The sequence below is a fragment of the Gracilinanus agilis genome, chromosome 3, assembly GCF_016433145.1.
Source record: "Gracilinanus agilis isolate LMUSP501 chromosome 3, AgileGrace, whole genome shotgun sequence".
Classification (NCBI taxonomy): Eukaryota; Metazoa; Chordata; class Mammalia; order Didelphimorphia; family Didelphidae; genus Gracilinanus; species Gracilinanus agilis.
In genome coordinates this window covers 139,931,977-139,952,528 of record NC_058132.1, presented here as the reverse complement: position 1 = coordinate 139,952,528, position 20,552 = coordinate 139,931,977, and the positions used below count along the sequence as shown (strand labels likewise).

General features: G+C 39.2%; 1 protein-coding gene across 1 annotated transcript; it reads right to left on the bottom strand.

The window, feature by feature from the left end:
• Positions 1-375: 375 nt before the first annotated feature.
• Positions 376-11,725, bottom strand: URAD (ureidoimidazoline (2-oxo-4-hydroxy-4-carboxy-5-) decarboxylase). Its single transcript, XM_044666111.1, has 2 exons — positions 11,551-11,725; positions 376-728 (listed from the first exon to the last, which is right to left on the bottom strand). The coding sequence occupies exons 1-2, from the start codon at positions 11,723-11,725 to the stop codon at positions 376-378; spliced, it is 528 nt and encodes a 175-aa protein (XP_044522046.1).
• Positions 11,726-20,552: the final 8,827 nt, after the last annotated feature.

The window sequence follows — 20,552 nt, the reverse complement described above, 5'->3', positions numbered from 1 at the left end:
AGATGTTTGAGACTACAGCTGATTCCCTGACTCTGAGGCCAGCTCGCTGCATTTTTAATAAATTGGTTAATTCCGTGCAAAGTCTACTTAAATTTCAAGGTATGGTGACCCATTGAATTGGAGAGGTGGTCGTGTCTAGGTAGTTGCTTCGATTATCCAATTCGGTTCATGCTCCTGCACACTTTCACCACCTGTGAGTTCGCACTCACGTTTTGGATTCCTAGTCCACTGGGGCAAGGCACGCTCTCCAGGCTATGAGGGTCCTTATTTTCTGACGTGAGCTTAGACTCCTCCATTGCCTGCCTCTTACTATCACCGCACCCCATCCCTTTCCACTTTCTGTCCCTCCCCCACCCCCATCCTTTCCCCAAGACTCTACAGTTTGGCGGGGTCTTCCAGGGACTGCAGGATGTCCTCCAGGCGGAGGTGACATATCTTGCGCACCTCGTCCAGTGCTGTGCTCAGCTCCTGGGCGGGCTGGTTGTCCAGCCGGCGCTCCAGTTCCCTCAGTATTGTGGCTTTGTCGCTGAGCCGCGCCGCGATCACGAAGGGGAAGCCAAAGCGCGTCTTGTACGCGCCGTTGAGCTGGCTCAGTCGGCGTCTCTCCTCCAGGCCCAGGCTGCTCAGGCCCGCCCCTCTCTGCTCCCGCTGAGACTCTGGGGTCAGCGTTCCCTGCTGGAGCTCCCGGCCCGCTAGATCTGGGTGGCACCTCAGGATCCCTTCTTTCCCTGAAAGACACACAGGTCCCCCAAGTCAGCAGCGCCGCCCGCCAGCCGGCGCGTGGCTCCCCTCAGGCTGGCTTTAATCTGCTTCCCCGGGGCATCGATCTGGGAAGAATTGGCCGGTGCTCTAGGGGAAGAAGGGAGGGAACTGAGGGAAGGGGTGGGAGTGGGGCGGGGGCAGAAGAGGCTAAGATGGGGGGAAGATTGTCTTGAAATTGCGAAAAAAAGATCACTTTCAGTAACGGATGCGCCTATCTCTTAAAATATCCCAGATCTCGCCTTCCTTCCTCCACTGGTTTCAGTGCGCTCCCGGGGGAGGGGGGAGTCTGCTAATAAAGCAAGGGAGGGTGGGGAGGGTTGGCGGGTAGGGCTGTACTAGAGTCCTTCAGAGACCTTCAGGCGGAACAGCCAGGGAGAGAGGACCCGGAATTTATGGCTTGCCTGGGAGCAGAGACTAGATAAGAAGCTCTGAACAAGTTAGACCTTTTCAAAGCCGCTTCATTGGAAGTGGTTGGGGGAGGTTGAGGACCAAGGTAGAGAAGCGAGGAGCTTTGATCTCGAGACAGAAGAGCCTTTGCTTCAGTCAGATTGGATTTAACTGTGTTCCAAGAGGAATGGGGCCCGGGATAAAGCCTGACCTCGGCCTACCATCTTTAGGTATCTGATCAAACATGGGGCCTCTATTCCCCTTAGCAAATAAACACCCCAGGAACCTGTGATCCCAAGTGGCAGTTCTGTGCTTCTAGAATCAGACAGCCAAAGGGCAGTGCAGATGATTAACTGCAAGGAAACCTATTTCCAGATTTAATTCTCCGGCCGGCCGTTTGAACCAAAGTCTGCTTCCCTCCTCCCAGAACTGTACCCTAGTCCCTTGGCCATGCCCGCCCTTTCCAAAGATAGCCCAGACTCAAGCTTCACAGGGATCAAATTGCCCCAGATCTTTCCAGCATTAGAAAAAAAAAAAAATGGGAGTGAAGCTGCAGGAATTTTTCACGTGTACTGAGGAGTTTGCCCTGAGGCAACTGGTGTGGCCTGGCCCTGTGGTGGCTCTGTGACTCTGTTTGCACCTCCTGGAAAAGAATAGAAGAAGGCTTGCCTATGGATGGGGTTAGGTTGGTTGTGTCAGCACAGAATATACGTAGAGAACAGAGAACTACACAATTCAATTAATTTCCTAGTCTTCTTTAAGTTCAGGGAACCTGGGGTGTCCTTCAGTTGGAGCAGCAGCACAAAGGACCCTAGTATTTTCTCTGATCTCAAATTAAAAATCTGTTGGAGGAGGTGGGAAAAAATGAAAAAATGATAAAAAATTAGCAACTCCATTATTGTTGTTGTCGTTAATACTAGCTACCTCATTTAGGCAAAGCAGGGAGGGGGGCAGGCTAGCTGAATAGGTTAACAAAGAGAAGTGAACACATTTGGAATGATTTGTAAAGGACTATTCACTTAAAAGAAATAACCAAGGGATCCCTTTAAATAGATGGCTCCACCTGTGCATTCAAAAATAAAGTCCTACTTACAAATTTTTATTTGGACTGCTGCTTTTTACTCCTTAGGCAGGATTTGAAAATTGCACATGTCCCATCTCATCTCCTCAAGTTCTGAGATTCCATTGTGACTGGAAAGGACATAAAATAAATACCATCCTTGCCAAGGAAAACTGACTTCAGGGGCATTGAAATATGTGTATTTATAACAATAAAAATGTCCTTAAGGGGGCAGCTGGGTGGCTCAGTGGATTGAGAGTCAGACCCTGAGGTGGGAGGTCCTGGATTCAAATCTGACCTCAGACACTTCCTAGCTGTGGGACCCTGGGCAAGTCACTTAACCCCAATTGCCTAGCCCTTACCAGTATACTGAGTATTGGTTCTAAGACAGAAGGTAAGGGTTTAAAAAAAAAATGTCCTTAAGCATGCTTTCTCCCTTGTGTTTCTCTTTAGGTGGCTGCCTATCTTTCCTATCCTTAGATCTCCCACTGTTTATACACACAACCTTCTCAAGAGCACACAATTGAGAAAAGAGGATAAGCCTATATTGAATAGTAGGTTTGTCGGGATCATTTGATGTTCTCTGTCCTGGGTGGCAGAAAGCACAATATGGGAATACACAAAGCATAGATAACAGACTATCAACAACCACCTTGTAGGTACTGGATTTGGGTGCACCAGACTTTGTTGTCCTGGAGTATGTGGACTGGTTCAAGCACTGAGTCTGAACTAAGCACTCCGTGGGGACGCAGGATTGAAGTGGGATGGAAGAGCCAAATCTTTCTGAAGCCAGTCTGCCCTGGATGGTGTTTGAGCAATAGTTTGCTGTGATGGGAAGGGATTTAGCCTCAAAAAGCTTCAGGAACATTTTTCTTTTTTAAGAATTTAATTTTTATTTTCATTTCCAAATCACCTCCTTCCCTCCGCTTGCTCCTTCACCCACTGAGAAGACAAGAAATAGGACTTGGGAACTTTTTTTTAAATCAGCCCCTCTCTCTAAAGGACTCTTACAGCTATTCCTGGATAATAGGGCTCTTGAGGAGCTCCACTTCTCTCTCTGTGTATCAGGGTAGAATACAGTGATTGAACAGAATACATTTCCTTCCTTTCTTCCCCTTCCCCTTCCTTTTTATTTCTTGAGCATCCAACTGTCAGATTAATCCACTGGTCTTTGAGGGTGTTAGTGGTGGAAATTCCTATATTTGAGGATCTACTCTCTTTTTTCTCAAATCTTTGTTTTTGCTCTCTTCCATCCTTCCATGTACATACTTTCTTTTCTCAATCCCCTCTTGGTCTGATTAACACCTCTTCTTGTTAATATTTATCAAGGGTTGAAAATCTGTTCCCCTGATACATTCATATGTATATTTTAAGTCCTTTCTTTAGGTACTTATTCCACTTTCACTCCCTAATTCCAGTTGGCTGTCATAGATCCAAACAGATGGCAGTCATCACTTTAGCCTGTCCTGCTGCCAAACATCTGGTGGCAGCAATGAATCGGGTTGGAATGGGGAAAGGACTCAATCACCTATTACTGGGTTGCTAGGGGCTAAAGAGGTCTTGGGCGGGAGTGTTACTAAATCACAGAGAATTAAACCTTAAAAGATCCTTAGAAATTATTTAACTCAACCTTATTTTGCCCACATGGTAACTGAGACCAGAGATTTGAACCCAGGTCCTTTAACTCCAACACCAGTGCTCTTTTCTACCATACTATGCAGAATTATTGGCAGAATTGGGACTAGAATTTACTTTTCTTTTGTCATAAGATCATAGAATCACTGAGTTGGGGTTGAAAAGGGATCCTGGAGATTATTGAACTCAGCCCCTTCATTTTATAGATGGAGAAGCTAAGGTCCACAAAGAATGCCTTGCCCAAGGTCATACACAGTTATTACCAAAGCAAGGAATAAAATCCAATCTATTGATTCTCAAACTAGGACCATTTCTGGTATAATTCTGTAAGAGGTTAGCTGAAAATCTTTCTCTGGAGAAATCTCTAGGAGGACTCTTTCCATCCCTCTTAGATATCAGTTGTTCCCAAACCAGATCCCTTTAAGTTGCTCGAAGAAAAGAGAGAATTCATTCTGCGCCTAAGTAGGATAGTAGCAGGTGAAAGCTCTGAAGGGGCAGCAAAAAGGATGCGGAAGAGAAAAGGAGATACAGAGCAGTGAGATGGGAGTAAAATGAAGGGGAAAGGAAGAAGAAAAAAGAGAGAGGTGAAAAGAACTTTCAAATAAGGAGGTAGGAGAGGGAGAAGAGAGGTAGAAATGATAGAATTACACTTATAACCAAGGAAAGAAAATGGGACAGTCATAGAAGAGATAGGAGTGAGGGACGGGAGGTGGGGTAAATAACTGGCAGTATAGGGGCCCAGGAGAAAATTGTGGCAGGCAGATATTTGCTTATACCCCAGCTCCTTGAGGAGAAGGCAGACCTAACAACTCTCATAAATAATTTTGCTATACTGAATAGATAGATAAAAGTTTCATTAAGTGAGTACTCCTTGCAAAGATGTAGATCTCAATCCATCCATACTTGCCCTTCCCTTGTATCTCTTGTTAATGTCTTCCTATAAATCTGCCACACTGTACCCACCCACCCTACTCCAGAGCTTCCTTTGCATCTGTTGACCTTTCGTGGATACCATTGGAGTAAGACGTTCTCCAAGGTGATCTAAGAATACACCCTTATTTTTGGAAATGTCTGAATCTTCATGAATTTCCTCAGACATCTCACCACTAACCTATCTTACCCTCATCCCTGGAAAGTCCTGAGTCCTGATGGCAATGCAAACAGAGGAAGTGGTAATAAATCCAAATAGGTACAAGAGAACTAAGAAAAGGCTTCAAGGAAGTTAGTATGAACCAGGGTTATATCTCCTTAGCCAGAGAATCTTGGCTTCTCTTACTTTGATCTTAGAACATAACTGATTCCTTCTTCCTCATTTCCACATATCAAATTCCTATCTATCCTCAAATGCCATCCCCTTCACATGATCACAGAATTTAGAATTAGAAGGGACCTTGATTGGGCCACTAGTCCAATCCACGCATAAAAGGAATCCTTAGGAGAATATATAGTCAACTGCCAGTCATCTCAAACAACCTCTGCCTAAGACCTCCAAGGAAGGGGACCCTACCAGCTCTCGAGACATTCTATTCTATTTTGGGACAACTTTTGTTGTAACTATTAGGAAGTTTTTCCTGATACCAAGCCTAAATTGGGCTCCTTACAAGTTCTATAGACACTTTGTTCTTGCTTCTGTCCTCTGGACCAAGCAAAACCCATCTAACCCCTCTTTCACCTGACAGCTCTTCAAACACTTGAGGTCAGCTGCCATCTCCTCTCTAAATTTTTTTCTTCCCCAGGCTTAACAAGCTCCTTCAACCAATCCTTATAGAGCAGTAGGTCTAGAGCTAGAAGGAGTTTTGGAGGTAATCCTGTCCAACTCTTTCATTTTACAGATGAGGAAATTGATGCAAGAGAGGCTAAATGACTTACTTAGGGTCATATAGTTAGTAAGCTTCTGGGGCAGGATATGAACCCAGGCTTTCCTAACTCCAAGTCTAAATCTATTTCCATTTTATCATGCCACCTCCATGCCCTTCACTCTTCCAGTTGCCCTCAATTGGAGGACCTCTTCTCTAGGAAGCCCTCTGATCTCTGCCAGACAAATGGAACCTCCCTTCCCTCAAACTTGTATATCTCATTGGACCGCTATAAGCTCATTGAGTGCAGGCACTAGTACTTGTTCGTCTTTGTATGTGTTTTTTTTTTTTAACCCTTGTACTTCGGTGTATTGTCTCATAGGTGGAAGATTGGTAAGGGTGGGCAATGGAGGTCAAGTGACTTGCCCAGGGTCACACAGCTGGGAAGTGGCTGAGGCCGGGTTTGAACCTAGGACCTCCTGTCTCTAGGCCTTTTTGAATGTGTTTTTTATATATTTCCATAAATAAAAGGAAGATAATAATGTTTGAACTGCCTAGCTCACAGCCTTGCTGCAAGTATCCAAAAAAAAAAAAAAAAAAAAAAAAGGTAAGATACATAAAATGCTTTGTAAATTAGGTGGGGCAATGGATAGGACCACCCCTCCCCCATCAAGAACACTTGAGTTCAACAGATACTGTGTCCCTGGGCAAGTCACTTAACCCTGTTTGCCTCAGTTTCCTCATCTGTAAAATGAGCTGGATAAGGAAATGACAGACTACTCCAGTATCTGCCAAGAAATCCCCAAATGGGGTCACAAAGAGCCAGACATGCTGAACAACAACAGCATTCCTTTAATCTTTTATTACCTTAATATCTGCCAGATAGTAAGTGCCTTATAAATATTAGTTGTCACTAGTGTCAAATTATGGGCCAATTAGGTTCTGAGCTTAAGTATTTAGTTAAAAGAGCAGGTCAGAGACCAATAATGATCCTGGCCTGCCACCTATTGGCTATTACTCAATGTAGCTTAACCAAATTTACCTCCACTTTCGGTTTTCCCTAGAAACTGAATTTCTAGCTTTTACTAGCTTTTCAGTTTTGGGATTTCCAGCCAACCAGTTTTTGAAGGTTTTTTGTTCTTCTTCCTTGTTTTCCAGGAATTTTTAGCCAAATACATGGAAAATTCGTGTATTTAAAGTTGTCCCAGTGATATATCTGTGTAACACTCTATTGCAAATATTAATAATATGGAAATATAATATGATTTTTTATGGAAATTCCAAATAAAAGTTTCCAAAGTAAAATGATAAGTCTGGAGCTCCTGCCCATTGACTTTAAAATCTGAGTTCAAAATTTAAGGTTTTAGCCTGAACACGAATTGTGTTCTCATATTTCCTTACCTTTGTTTGGGTTGTTTCCTGTGCCTGGAAGACTGACCCTCTGGTTCTTCGTCTGTTTAATTCAAATGCACTGCTGAAAATCCAACTTATATTCCACATTTTCCAGAGAAGTGTTGCTTAAATCCCAATTCTCATGTCCCATAGGACTTTACTTTGTAACTCATTGTGAAATACACTCATCAGGTGATATTAAATATTACAGCTTCCAGTGTATTATGGTCTCATCTCCTTATTTAGTTGCAAATTCCTTAAGGGTGAGAGGCATATCATGTTACTATTTTGTGTGTATGTGTGTGTGTGTGTGTCTTCTTTTGGGTCTTTTTCAGGACATATCACCGGATTCCTTACATTCTGGGGCTTAAATGGATGCCATATTTGTGCTGTTGCACTCCATTGTTTCTTTTTAGCAGAATCTACTTCTTAAAAAATAAATTTATTTAATTAATTTAGAATATTTTTCCATGGTTCTATGATTCATGTTCTTTCCCTCTCCTCCTCCCTCCCCCCTCCCAGAGCTGACAAGCAATTCCACTGGGTTTTTACCTGTATCACTGATCAAGACCTATTTCCATATTATTAATATTTGCATTAGAGTGATCGTTCAGAGTCTGTATCCTCAATTATATCCCCATCATACCATGTGATCAATCGTATGTTTTTCTTAGCAGAATATACTTTTGAAAATAGCTCAATAATTTGAAAATAGCTAACTAACTTGATCAATGTGTAGGACAAAAGCAGAACCTGAGGAAGCCAGAAAATTAATATTGAAGCCTCAACAATTTGACCGAATAGTTGCAAATGCAGATGCATTTGTAACTAAAACCTAGTTGAACTTTTCTTGTATCATATGAATGGCATCCTGTTCATTTCTCCCCTTTCTACATCAGACTATACCCATTTATTAAATGAATGAATCATACAACAAGACCACTAGAGGTTATAAGAATACATAAGCTCTGGGCAGCTAGATGGCTCAGTGGATAGAAAACCAGGCCTGAAGATAGGGGATCCTGGGTAAAAATCTTACCTCAAACACTTCCCAACTATGTGACCCTGGGCAAGTCATTTAATCCCAATTGCCTAGCCTCTTAACACTCTTCTGTCTTGGAACCAATTATAGATTCTATAGATTCTAGACAGAAAGTAAGGGTTTAAAAAAATATGTGTAAGTTCTTTGAGAGTAGGGATGATCGCATTCTTTGAACTTGTACCACCTCCCACCCCCTATCACTTAATACTTTGTCTGACTGAACAGTAGGCACTTAATCAGTGCCTGTTAATGGATTGTTCTTTGGAATATCCTTCAGAAGCAATTTTATCAATATTATCTTCCTCACATTATTAAGCTTGTAAAAAAAAAAAAGACAACTGCTAATCACTTAGCTCTGAAGATTTTCTCCTTGAAATCTACTTTTTTTTTAAACCCTTAACTTCTGTGTATTGACTTATAGGTGGAAGAGTGGTAAGGGTAGGCAATGGGGGTCAAGTGACTTGCCCAGGGTCACACAGCTGGGAAGTGTCTGAGGTCGGATTTGAACCTAGAACCTCCCGTCTCCAGGCCTGACTCTCAATCCACTGAGCTACCCAGCTGCCCCTCTTGAAGCCTACCTTTACTTAGTCTGAAAGACAAATCTTGATGAAGGCCTGCCAGTGAAGAATGCAGAAGTGACACATTTATAAGACTTACCGAAGAAGAATTTGCCCAACACTTTGTAGGGTGGGTATTGATAGCTGGGCAGGACTGAGTCCAAAAATAGAGGGAATGGGCACATGTTTATTGAGAGCTACTGAAAGACTTTGGTTGAATGCAGGAATTTGTTTTGCTTGACAATTCATATTTGTTACAAGGTTTTGTTTTTCTTATTTTCTATTTCTAGAGGTGAGAGGGAAGGAAACAGATTTTTGTTTATTGGGGGCCAGGTGGAAAACCTTCGACCGTTTTCAAAATCAATAAAATTCTCACCATTCCAAATGCTTTTTCAGTTAAGTTGTTACCTATAATAAGTCATGGTTAAAAGTGAATATGTTACCTGAGAGGGATAACATGAATAGATCAATATCCATGATCTTTGTTTGTCAAAAACAATCCAGATTCCTTAGCCTGACATTCAAGGCTCTCTAGGTTCCAGCTAAATTGGAAATTCATGACTGCCTGAAAATGCCTTGTTCTTTGACAGTGGCGTGCCTAAAATGCCCTCCCCCACTGCCAGAACCCTGTGTACCTTTTAAGTCCCAGGCCTCTTTGATCACCCAACCAGGAGCTCTCCTCCTCCCTTGAATTCCTATGGCACTTTATTGGCACCACTCTTAGAGCACTTCTCACATCCCATCTTGTATTAGAATAATTGGTGGACATATCTTATTTCCCACCATAGGATTATAAATCCTTTGAGAGCAAGGGCTCTTTACACCTGGTATAAATATATACCAGATGTAAATATATATATACACACACACACATTTGGAACAGATGTTACTCCTACCTCTAAATTTCGTAATTGTATGGTCTCAATCTTTGCTTACTTTTAGTTATACTTTGTAGATATTTGTATATACTGGCTATATTTTTATATACAATACAATATACATTGTATTTTATTTTATGCATATATATGTATATATAATGTATATATATTGCATATATATTGTATATATATATATATAATCAGTGCTCACTAAATTTTCATTTAAAAAAGTCCTTAACTTTTCCCGATCTGAGAGTCTCCCCTATTTTGATTTTGTAATAAGAAAGTCCATTTTATACTCTGCAAATTGATAAAATTGACAAAAGAGGGGAATAGCCAGTATTGGGGGGGGGGAAACGATATAAAAACACATCAAATACACTGTTGGTGGAGCTGTTGGTAGAGCTGTGAATTTGTCATTCTGAAAAATAATTTGAATGATAGTAAGAAAGTGATCAGGCTCTTTGTCCACTGGTAGGCATATGCCACAAGGAAGTTAAAGATAGGAAGATAGATTATTGATATATTTCATATATACATATATAATACATATGTATTAACACATATATTATATTATATGCCTATAAAAGTAATTTTTTAAAGAAAAAAACTGGAAACAAAGATGTCATAGAGTGGGAAGTGCCTAAATAATTTATAAGCCATGTACATGATAAAATATTGCTACACTCAAAGAAACAGTGCGATCAAGAATACAGAGAAGCATTGGAAGGCTTATAAACTGATACAAAATAAAGTAATCAGCATCAGAAAAAAACAACATACACAATGACCACAACAATGTAAATGGAAAGAAGAAAAATGAAACTGAAAAATGCTGCATAATAGTTCTGATCACTAAATCTTCATTTTTATTTTTGTTCTTTCCATTTACATGTTGTGGTCATTGTATATGTTGTTTTTTTACTTAAAAGTTAAAAGGTGCTAGCCTCCATTGAAAGAGGCATTTTTAAAATTTATCTTTCACATTAGTAAATATCAGAGTTATGTTTTGAACTCAGGTAGTTTTCTTTCCAGATTTCCCTATATTAATGAAATCCTGGACTCCCCTAGTCCCTGTCTAGTATTTCTTTCATAAAGTGGTTATAACCAAAGTACTGTATAAACCTAAAAGCTCTATTAAATTAATATTGGAGTTATTATTTATCAGAGCCATCCTTGGATATCAAAAACCAAGGCTTGGGAATTATTGATACGTTAGCTTTGCCCTATGATAAAAACCAAACCAAACCAAACCAAACCATGACTCTTCTCTAACCAGAGATCATTACTTAAAAGAGAGTCTACTCTGATGAGGATTAGACTTTCTCTTTCCCCATTACCTCTTTATTTCAACCTTCCCTAAAGATGGAGAAAGACTGAAAGGAAGAGTAGGGGACGAGCTCCTAAAATATACAGCTTGGACCAGGTGTCATCCTTTGAGTCACAAGGACTCTGGCTTCCTTCTTCCTTCTCCGAAATATGCTTTGTTTTGCCTATATAATCTCCACTAGGTCCCATAAGATCTTCTCCTTCTACCCTGCCCTCAGATGAGGGGAGTGGAGCTAAATTAACTCTCTCTCATTGCCCTGCTTAGCCTAGCCCAGCTGAATGAAAAGATCAGTCGTGTGTTCTTTTCCTCTTGGCTCTTGAGAGAATCTCACCCTGAACTGGCTCTTCTCTTGCTCTCAAGACTTTCCCAGTAAGTTCATTTTGTGGAAGAGGGAATGAAGTACTTGAGCCTGACCTTTAGCCTTAGAACTGAATAACAGAACCAGGCAGCAGCCTTTAGTCCATGCAGTCATAGAGGGAAGGCAGCTGCTGCTCCCCTATTCTTGTAAATGCTTATCTCAAATATCTGAGAGCCACTTGACCTCAGACTGTAAATTATGTGGAATTCCACACTCTGTACAGCACTTTGCATATTCCTAAGCCTCAATGGAAATTTATTCAGCTTTAAGATAAATATCTTTTAACTGTTTTGAAAAGAGAGAAAAATGTTTTACGTCAGACTGACTAATATCTCAGATGAACAGAAACTCACCTGATTGTGGAAGGGCTTCAATGAAGTCAAACACATGCTTCTCTAAATCAGCCAAGTCCTTAAATGGGCGCTGGGACCAGATAGCTGCAGCAATCAGGGGACATTTCTCTATGATATTCCCCAAAATATCAACAAACTCTCCAAAGTCCATGGAATTGATCACCCGGATACCCATGGCTCACTTTCCAAGAGGAGAACAGCAAAGTCTTACTAGGGAGCCAGAGAAAGAATGAGAGTTAACTTGGTTTTATTTGCTGAATATGCAAGTTAAAAACTTGTTTGCATGCGCTACCAGGTTGGCATGCTTTAAATGCCCTCAGGTGAAGGTGATCAGGAAATGTTGTGTAATGAACAAACACCAGGGAGAAAGGTAAAGTCAGACAGAGGAGATATGTGCAGCTAAACATTGCCAACCTGTTGACATAATTAGAGCTTGTTTGGGATGGGGTTGGGGGAGAGGAGAAGAACAAGATTATTTGTAATCTTTGAAATCTATCACTCAAAGCCTTTGAATTACATGGGTCGTTGGTGCCATTAATAGTCTTGTGTCATCATACCGTAGATTATTTTTCTCTTAGGAACCAAAGAAAAGCAACTTATATCAGTGAGCTTGGTAAGTGATCCAATGTAGGCTATTATTTTTGACGTCTGCCTGCTATGGGCTCCTACATTTAATTCATAGATCTATATTGATATCCATTTCCATATCTATTTTTATATCTTTTTTTCATAATAAACTTTTATATATTACCAATCACATGTAGTAACAAATTTCCACACAAGTTTTCCTAAGTTCTGTTATGGAACTTATCTCCCTCCGTTCCTTTTTTCCTTCTAGGGCTGGCAGATGATTCAATCTGGGTTATACTTGTATTGTTATGCAAAACATATTTCTATATTGTTCATTTTTGTAAGTGAGTAATCTACTAAAACAAAAAATCCCAAACATAAACCCAAATAAAAAATTGAAGAACCATATGTTTTCATCTGCATTCTGACTCCAACCATTCTTTCTCTGGAGGTGGATAGCATTCTTTGTCCGAAGTCCCTTAGAATTGTCCTGGATCTTTGTATTGCTGAGAGTAGCAATGATCATTCCACAAAATTATTGTTATTGTCTACAGTGTTTTCCTGGTTCTGCTTATTTCACTCTGCATCAGTTCACATAGGTCTTTCCAGGTCTTTCTAAAATCATCCTGTTCATGATTCCTTATAACATAATAGTATTCTGTCACCATCATATGCCACAATTTGTTCAGCCATTCCCTGATTTTTGGACATTTCCATCTTTTAATTTCTAATTCTTTGCCAACACAAAAAGAAGAGCTAGAAACATTTTTGCCCAAGTAAGTCTTTTCCCATTTTTTAATATCTTTTTGGGATACAGACCTAGTTGTGGTATTACTGAATCAAAGGGCATGCATTATTTTGTAACGTTTTAGGCATAATTCCAAATTGCCCTCCAGAATGGTTGGATCAGTAGACAATTCTACCAGCAATGCATTAATGTTCTAATCTTGCCACATCATCGTTTTAATTTGCTATTATACTGACCAATCTGATAGGGTACCTCAGAGTTGTTCTAATTTGCATTTCTCTGATGAAGAGGGATTTACAACTTTTTAAAAATATGATTATCGATAACTTTAATTTCTTCATCTGGACATTGCTTATTCATATCCTTTGATCATTTATTAATTGAAAAATGATGTGTATTCTTATACATTTGATTTAGTTTTTTACATATTTGAGAAATGAGACCTTTGTGCTGTTTCTTTATCTTTGAAGAAGCAATCTGAACTCTAAGGAAGGAAGACTTGGGTTCATTTCCTTTGCCTAGGGTTAAGTGACTTACTTGAGACTAGTGCTGCCAAAAGTTGGGCTTAGGTCCAGGTCTTCCTGATTTTGAGACTGACCCATTCTATATCCCACAAATATTGTTTTTTTCTTAAGAGGAAATTCTCTTTTTCATCAGCTTTTCAGCCAGTTTTCTAAGTGTGTATTTATACTCTGACACATACTGGCTGTGTGATCCTGAGGAAGTCATTTAACCTCTCAGTATTCCAAATAACTCTCTGAAACTCTTAATTGCAATTGCAGATCTGAATTGATAGAGGACGTTTTCCTCCTCAGCAGTTACCTATACCAGTAAAATCACAGGTTTTATTCTCCCCTCCTCCATCAATGTGTGTATATGCTTGTACACCTACACATATATGAAATATGACATGTAACATACTATACATTGTGTGATATTACACACAAAAGAATTGGTGTTAGTCATTAAAACCCATGATCCTTCGCTTTTTGCATTTAAATAAAAACTTATTGAGAGGAAGAGAAGAAAAAGAATCAAGATGACCTTTGACCTAGAAGATAAACATTGATATTTTCCCTTTAGAACTGAATATTAAAAATGTAAAAAAATCAAGTTTATTAATTGCACTTCACAATCAAATTCAACAATAAAAAAGCGATAGCATCAGATTAATAACTAAATCCTTTGGGACGATATTGTACACGATAACAGCAATATTGTACAGTGATTATTGGTGAAAATGTGGCTGCTTTCTGCATTGCAATGATCTGGGACAATCCTGAAAAACTTATGACAGGGAATGGTATACAACCTCCAGAGAAAGAACTGTTGGAGTTGTCTTTCATACCAGTTTATTTATAGTTTTATTTTGGAGTTTTGGTTATGTATGATTTTGCTCTTATAACAATGATCATTATAGAAGTGTGTTTTGCCTAATAATAAAAATAAAATAAAATAAAAAATAATTAAATCCTGGCAGTTACCAAGGCTTATAGATTCTGTATCTACAACATCTCCCAATCAAGTTCCCTTTTTTCCACTCACATGGGCACTGTGGTCATTCAAACTCCTCTGTCCTCTTGCCTGTTGAGACAGCTTAACTTGACTTCTGCCTTTTCCTCTGCCAATTGATTTTTCACACACATACCAAAAGAACAAACCTACTCTGTTACTCCCATGCTCAGCTACCTCTGGAATAAAACAAGCTCCTCAGCTTGGCATTTAACTCCCTGCATAATCTGGCTCCAGTCTTCCTCTTCAGTTGCGTTTTAAAAATTAAATCTTAGTTTTTTCAATTAGTAAAAATCTGTCTTCTTTTCGCCATAAAAATTCCATAGTCAAATAAAACAAATTTTCACATTGGCCATATCCAAAAAAATATGCTTCAGACTATACTGTCAATCACCTCTCTATCAAGAGGTAGTTACCATGTTTCATCATGAACCAGTTATCTCTAGAATCCTGGAATCATGTTTGATCATTGCATTGATAAGAATTCCTAAGTCTTTCAAAGTTGATTATTGTTATAATATCATTGTAATTTGTTCTACTGGTTTTGTGCATTTCACTCTGTATCAGTTCATCAAAGTCTTCCTTAGTTTCTCTGAAATTGTCCCCTTCACAATTTCTTATAGCATAGTAGTATTCAATTATACATTAAATATAGCATAAACATAGCATAAATTGCTTGGCAATTTCTCAACTGATGGATGACCTGTCCATTTCCATTTCATGGAGTGTTCAGAACTGGACTACAAGTCAGGAAGACAAATCCAGCCTCAGACATTTTACTAGTTGTATCAACCTGGGCAAGTCACTTAACACAAGATGTTAATATGTTTACCTACTATTTGGAGATAATAATAGCACCTATCTTTCCAGATTGTTATGAGGGAAAATGATATAATATTTATAAAGCACACTATAAACTTTAAGACATTATATAAATGTAGGTTATTATTATTTCCTCTTTCTTGGATCTCTTTGGAGATCCAATAAATTAACAAATTAGATCTAATAAATCTAATAGTATGTTTTTGGGTCAAAGCATATACACAATTTAACAACTTTTAGTACAAAGTTCCAGAATTATTGGATTGGCTCACAGCTCAACCAATAGTGCATTAATGCATTTGTTTTCCCATAGCCCTCCAAACATTTGTCATTCTCTTTTTTTGTCTACTTTGCCAATAAAATGAGTATGAGGTGGAATCTCAGAATTGTTTTAACTTACCTTTCTCTAACTATTAGTGATTTGGAGCATTTTTATGTGACTATTAATAGCTTGGATTATTTCCATTGAAAACAGTCTGCTCATATTATTTGACCATTTATCAACTGAGGAATGGCTTTTATTCCTCTGTCTCTGCAGCCTTATTATACATTGCTCCCATTCTTGCATTCAGTCTAGACAAATTGGCCTATTTGCTGTTTCCTGAAGTCATGTATCCTTTTCTCACTTTTGTATCTTTGTGCTACCCTCCTGTCTTCTGCTCCTTAGACTCTCTAGATAACTTCAAAGGTCAGTTCATCTATCATCTTCTACAGAAAGCCTTTTTTAAAATCTCTTTAGTCAGTAGTACTCTCTCCCTTCTCAAGATTACTACCTATATCCTTATTTGTTTGGACCTTGTTTCCTCCCCTCTTTCTTCTCCCAGTTCCTACCTCAAGGCTGCACATTCTAACATCTATTCAGTGCTGCCACTTCTTGTAAACGCCATCCCAAACCCCAATCCAGTGTTACCTTTTCTCCTCAGCTAAGAAGTGTCTGTGATAGAAAGATTGCTATATATCAAGTTGGGGCAGAGGTGATAAAGATCAGGAGAGAGATAGAGAGGTGGAAAGTCCCTTTGCTAAGTTCCCATCTTGGCTTTTCATTAGCTTTCCTAGAACTATACCATTCCAACAACGGTAGGCCAACATCAAAAGGCAAGAGATAAGAAAACCTCAAGCTAAAAATCCCTTCTCCTTTCTTATTGGTAATAAAAAGAATCCCTTATTAAAATTAAATTGATTTCAAACTGAAAATGAGTGATTGGGCAAGAACACAAGGCAATTTGATTAAACAAATTTCTGTTGAAGACCTACTGTGCTTCCAGTATGGTGTCTCAAGGAAAACATTTACAAGTATTTATAATTACACAAAATGGGTGAACATTTTGTTTAGTTTTATAAGGTCCTAGAGCTGAAAGAGACACACTTTGTAAGTCATTTGGTGATACCCATCCCTCTTATTTTACAGATGAGGAAATTGAGGCCCAGAGAAATTAGAACTTGACTTGGATCAAAAATCATATAGGACGTGTGTAAGTGGCAAAGTCGGGATTCCAAGGTTGGCCCTCAGACTCCAAATCGAACCCTCTTTTCTAAATTTGGGAAAGATAAAATAAATAAATTTGGAAAAAATGTAAAGAAATTAATTGAATTAAGATAAAAAGAAGTATGATAATATTGAATTCCATGTAATTGTATTCACTTTCCCAAGTATTAAAAGTATTTTTTTCTTGGATTCCTCAAGTTTTAAACCTGATCTCATCAGAGAATTATGAAAAGAAGTCAGTAAACTGACTTGCGAGAATCTTGGGGGAACAATCATGCTTCCTTGAGGGAGTAAGGATTAGGTTGGTGGCATCAAGAGAAAAAGCAGAAGAAGTTTCTTGAATAGTTACTTATAGGTTTAAGGGCAGATGCTGCTCTGGGTCTCCAAGCAAGAGGTTGTATCAGCAGTTGTCAAGAAAAAATATTATCTGAAGCAAAAATCAGGCTCATTTTATAGTTGTAACAATTCTTTCTACTTTAAATCTATTTTAAGTTAGACAGTGGAGCTTAAACTGAAGCCTTTTAGATGAAAGATGGGGTTAATGAGTAAATAAAGAGTTTATTAAGCACTGCATGCCACACATTGTACTAAACATTGAGGAAAATAGAATTGGTTCCTGCTCTGCAGGAGCTCACATTCTAATAGTGGCAGATAACACATAGGAGGGTTCAGCTTTAGGATAGATGGAAAGGCCCAAGTGATCCTCAGGGGGATATCAGCAAGGCAGAAGTGAATCAATCTTCTTTAATCTATCCATTGAAAAAAATCATATCTGTTTCTGACACCGAACAAACATTTGGCAATGGCAAGGACTTTGGAAGGAAGATTTTTTTTCTGGGTCTTCAGGACCTAGGGCTCTGTGGAAGCAGGGGCTGTGGAAGATGCCCAGTCCAATCTCCATAGAGCCTGCTGGGTCATTGACCCACTTTTGGACTTTCCCTCAGGGTAATTTGCTTTGCCATCTAGATTGATTTTCCTGTCCATTGGTGGCAGTCAGCTATTGGAGTTGGTGAGGTGAGAACGGGGTGGGCATCTCCACAGGGGTCACTGTCCTGGATAATGACTGTAAATGCTGGGCTGGAAGTAGGGATCGTGGCTGGGGGGCCCTTGACTATTTCTAGGGCTCCTCAGCATATCTGACTCCACTGGGGTCCAAAGGATGATAATTTGACTTCTTGGACCATGAATCTTTGATCTGAGACTGTTGTAAATCTGGTGGCAGGTTGGTGTAGATTTGGTATAAACAGATCTGAGTCCAAATATGAGTTCTGCTACTCACCATCTGTGTCACCTCGGACAAGGGGAAGGGAATAAGCAATTATTAAGCACCTAATATAGTAAGTGTCTAATAATAATCCCAGGCACTATACTAATAATTGCTTTATAAATATCATCTCATTTGATCTTCTCAACAACTCTATAACATGAGTGTTAGTATGATCCCCATCTTACAGTTGAGGAAACTGAGGCAGGGAGGTTAAGTGGCCCAGAGTCACACATTTATTTTATTGCTGTTGTTGTTTTTAAACCCTTACCTTATGTCTGAGAATCAATACTGTGTATTGGTTCGAAGGTAGAAGAGTGGTAAGGGCTAGGCAATGGGGATTAAGTGACTTGCCCACGGATATCCAGCAAGGAAGTATCTGAGGCCAGATTTGAACAGGGTCACACATTTTATTTATTTACTTTAACTGATTAATTAAGAACATTTTTCCATGGTTACATGATTCATGCTCTTTCCTTCCCCTCCTTCCATCTCTCCTCCCATAGCCAACGAGCAATTCCATTGGATTTTACATGTATCATTGACCAAGATTTCCATATTACTGATCTTTGCACTAGGGTGATCATTTAGAGTCTACATCCCCAATCGTATCCCCATCAAGGGCCACACATTTAGCAAGTGTCTAAAGCTGGTTTTGAATTCAGGTCTCCCTGACTGTAGACTCCCACATTCTACCTACTGAGTCTTGAGTCAACGAATTCCTTTGAAACTCAGTTTCTTCATCTGCAAAATGAAGAGAATTAACTAGATGACTTCTAATATCCTTTCCAGCTTTAAACTTGGGACCATATGATTAAAAATTAATTACTGGGGCAGCTGGGTAGCTCAGTGGATTGAGAGTCAGGCCTAGAGACAGGAGGTCCTAGGTTCAAACCCGGCCTCAGCCACTTCCCAGCTGTGTGACCCTGGGCAAGTCACTTGACCCCCATTGCCCACCCTTACCACTCTTCCACCTATGAGACAATACACCAAAGTACAAGGGTTTAAAAAAAAAGTTAATTACTTTTTCTTATATACACTGATGTTTATAGAAGGATATTTAACTTTATGACAATTTCTGAAGATGATAACAAAAGTTATGAGAAAAAGTATGAAAAGAAAAAGCAAATGAGATAGAGGCAGGCAGTAAGAGATAGAGAGCTAGAGAAACAAAAACCACCAAAAACACTAGGTTTGGGGACATTAATGGAGCCAACCCTAGATATAATGTCGCATATATAATGCTGTTCATTAACATTGAAGAAGGGCTCTAGTCATTATTATTGTATTCAAGAAAATAAGAAATTGACAAATAAGTAAAATAGATGAATTAAAAATTTTAAAGATTAATTTTTAAATGTTATGTCAATCAGTTGGATGAGTTCAGTTCTTGATAGGAAAATAATGAATTGACCCTGGGAGCCAGACCAGTTCTGCAAACAGCAATCCTGGGGCTCCACCTACTGGTTGCATCAATGAAAAGCCCTTCATTAGACTCCAGGATATGGTTGTTGCCTCTGCTTTGGATCCTAGATTTAGTGCTGGGAGGCATCTAGACACAATCTAATCTGGACTCCTCATTTTACAGATGAGGAAACTGAGGCCTACAGAGTTTAAGCAACTTGGGAGCAGTCATATAAGTAGTAACAGAACTGATAATAGAGTTCATTCCGTTGCCCTGCGCAGAATTGTCCCACTGTTTGGAGACTGCTCTATTTGACTTTTCCTGTATTGGTCCAATTAAAGGACAGGAGTTATGCTTCAGAAGTATAATTTGACCTTTACTCTATTTGGATCTACCCAAAAGTGAGACAATACTTGATTGTATTGTCCAGGATCTAATTTAAGGCTCTAATATTTTTAAAGCCTTTATTCTATAACTAATGAATTTTTCAAGAACCAAGGAAAAATCGTTTTGATTCAGTCAGTTAGTTAATAAATGTTTATTGTCTGCTATGTGTCAGGCACTGTGCTAAGTGCTAGGAATTCATACAAAGTCATACAAAATTCATATAAAGAAGAAAGTCAATCTCAAAGAGTTTACTAACTGAGGGAAGATTAGAAAGGATATCCATTCAATATCATTAAAGGGATTTCTTGGTTGGTAGCTACAGGGATGAAGTTATTACAAAGTTCTATTACTCATACACTATCAGAGACCACTCATTACATGCTGAGCGAAGCCACTTGGAAGAGAGGAAACTTCAGAGAGAGATCAGATAACATCTATGAATATAAACATTTTTTATTTTAATTTTTATCTAACAAATAGCTTTCTTGCCTATCACCACCATTTACTAATATGCTTAAGTACTTGGCAGTTCTATCCTATTTGCAAATTTAACTGTTTTGGTTTTGCCAAGGAGACTAGGATGCTACAGATGGATGCCTGACTCAGGGGCAGAGATCTCCCAGTATTTTATCTTTTTTAACATCACCCTCAGGAAAGATGCCATAACTTGGAGACTGGCATCAGAGAGAGATGGATGACTTACAGACCTATCTTCCTACGCTAAGGGTCTCTGTACAGCTAAAGCTGAGAGAGAGAGAGAGAGAGAGAGAGAGAGAGAGAGAGAGAGAGAGAGAGAGAGAGAGAGAGA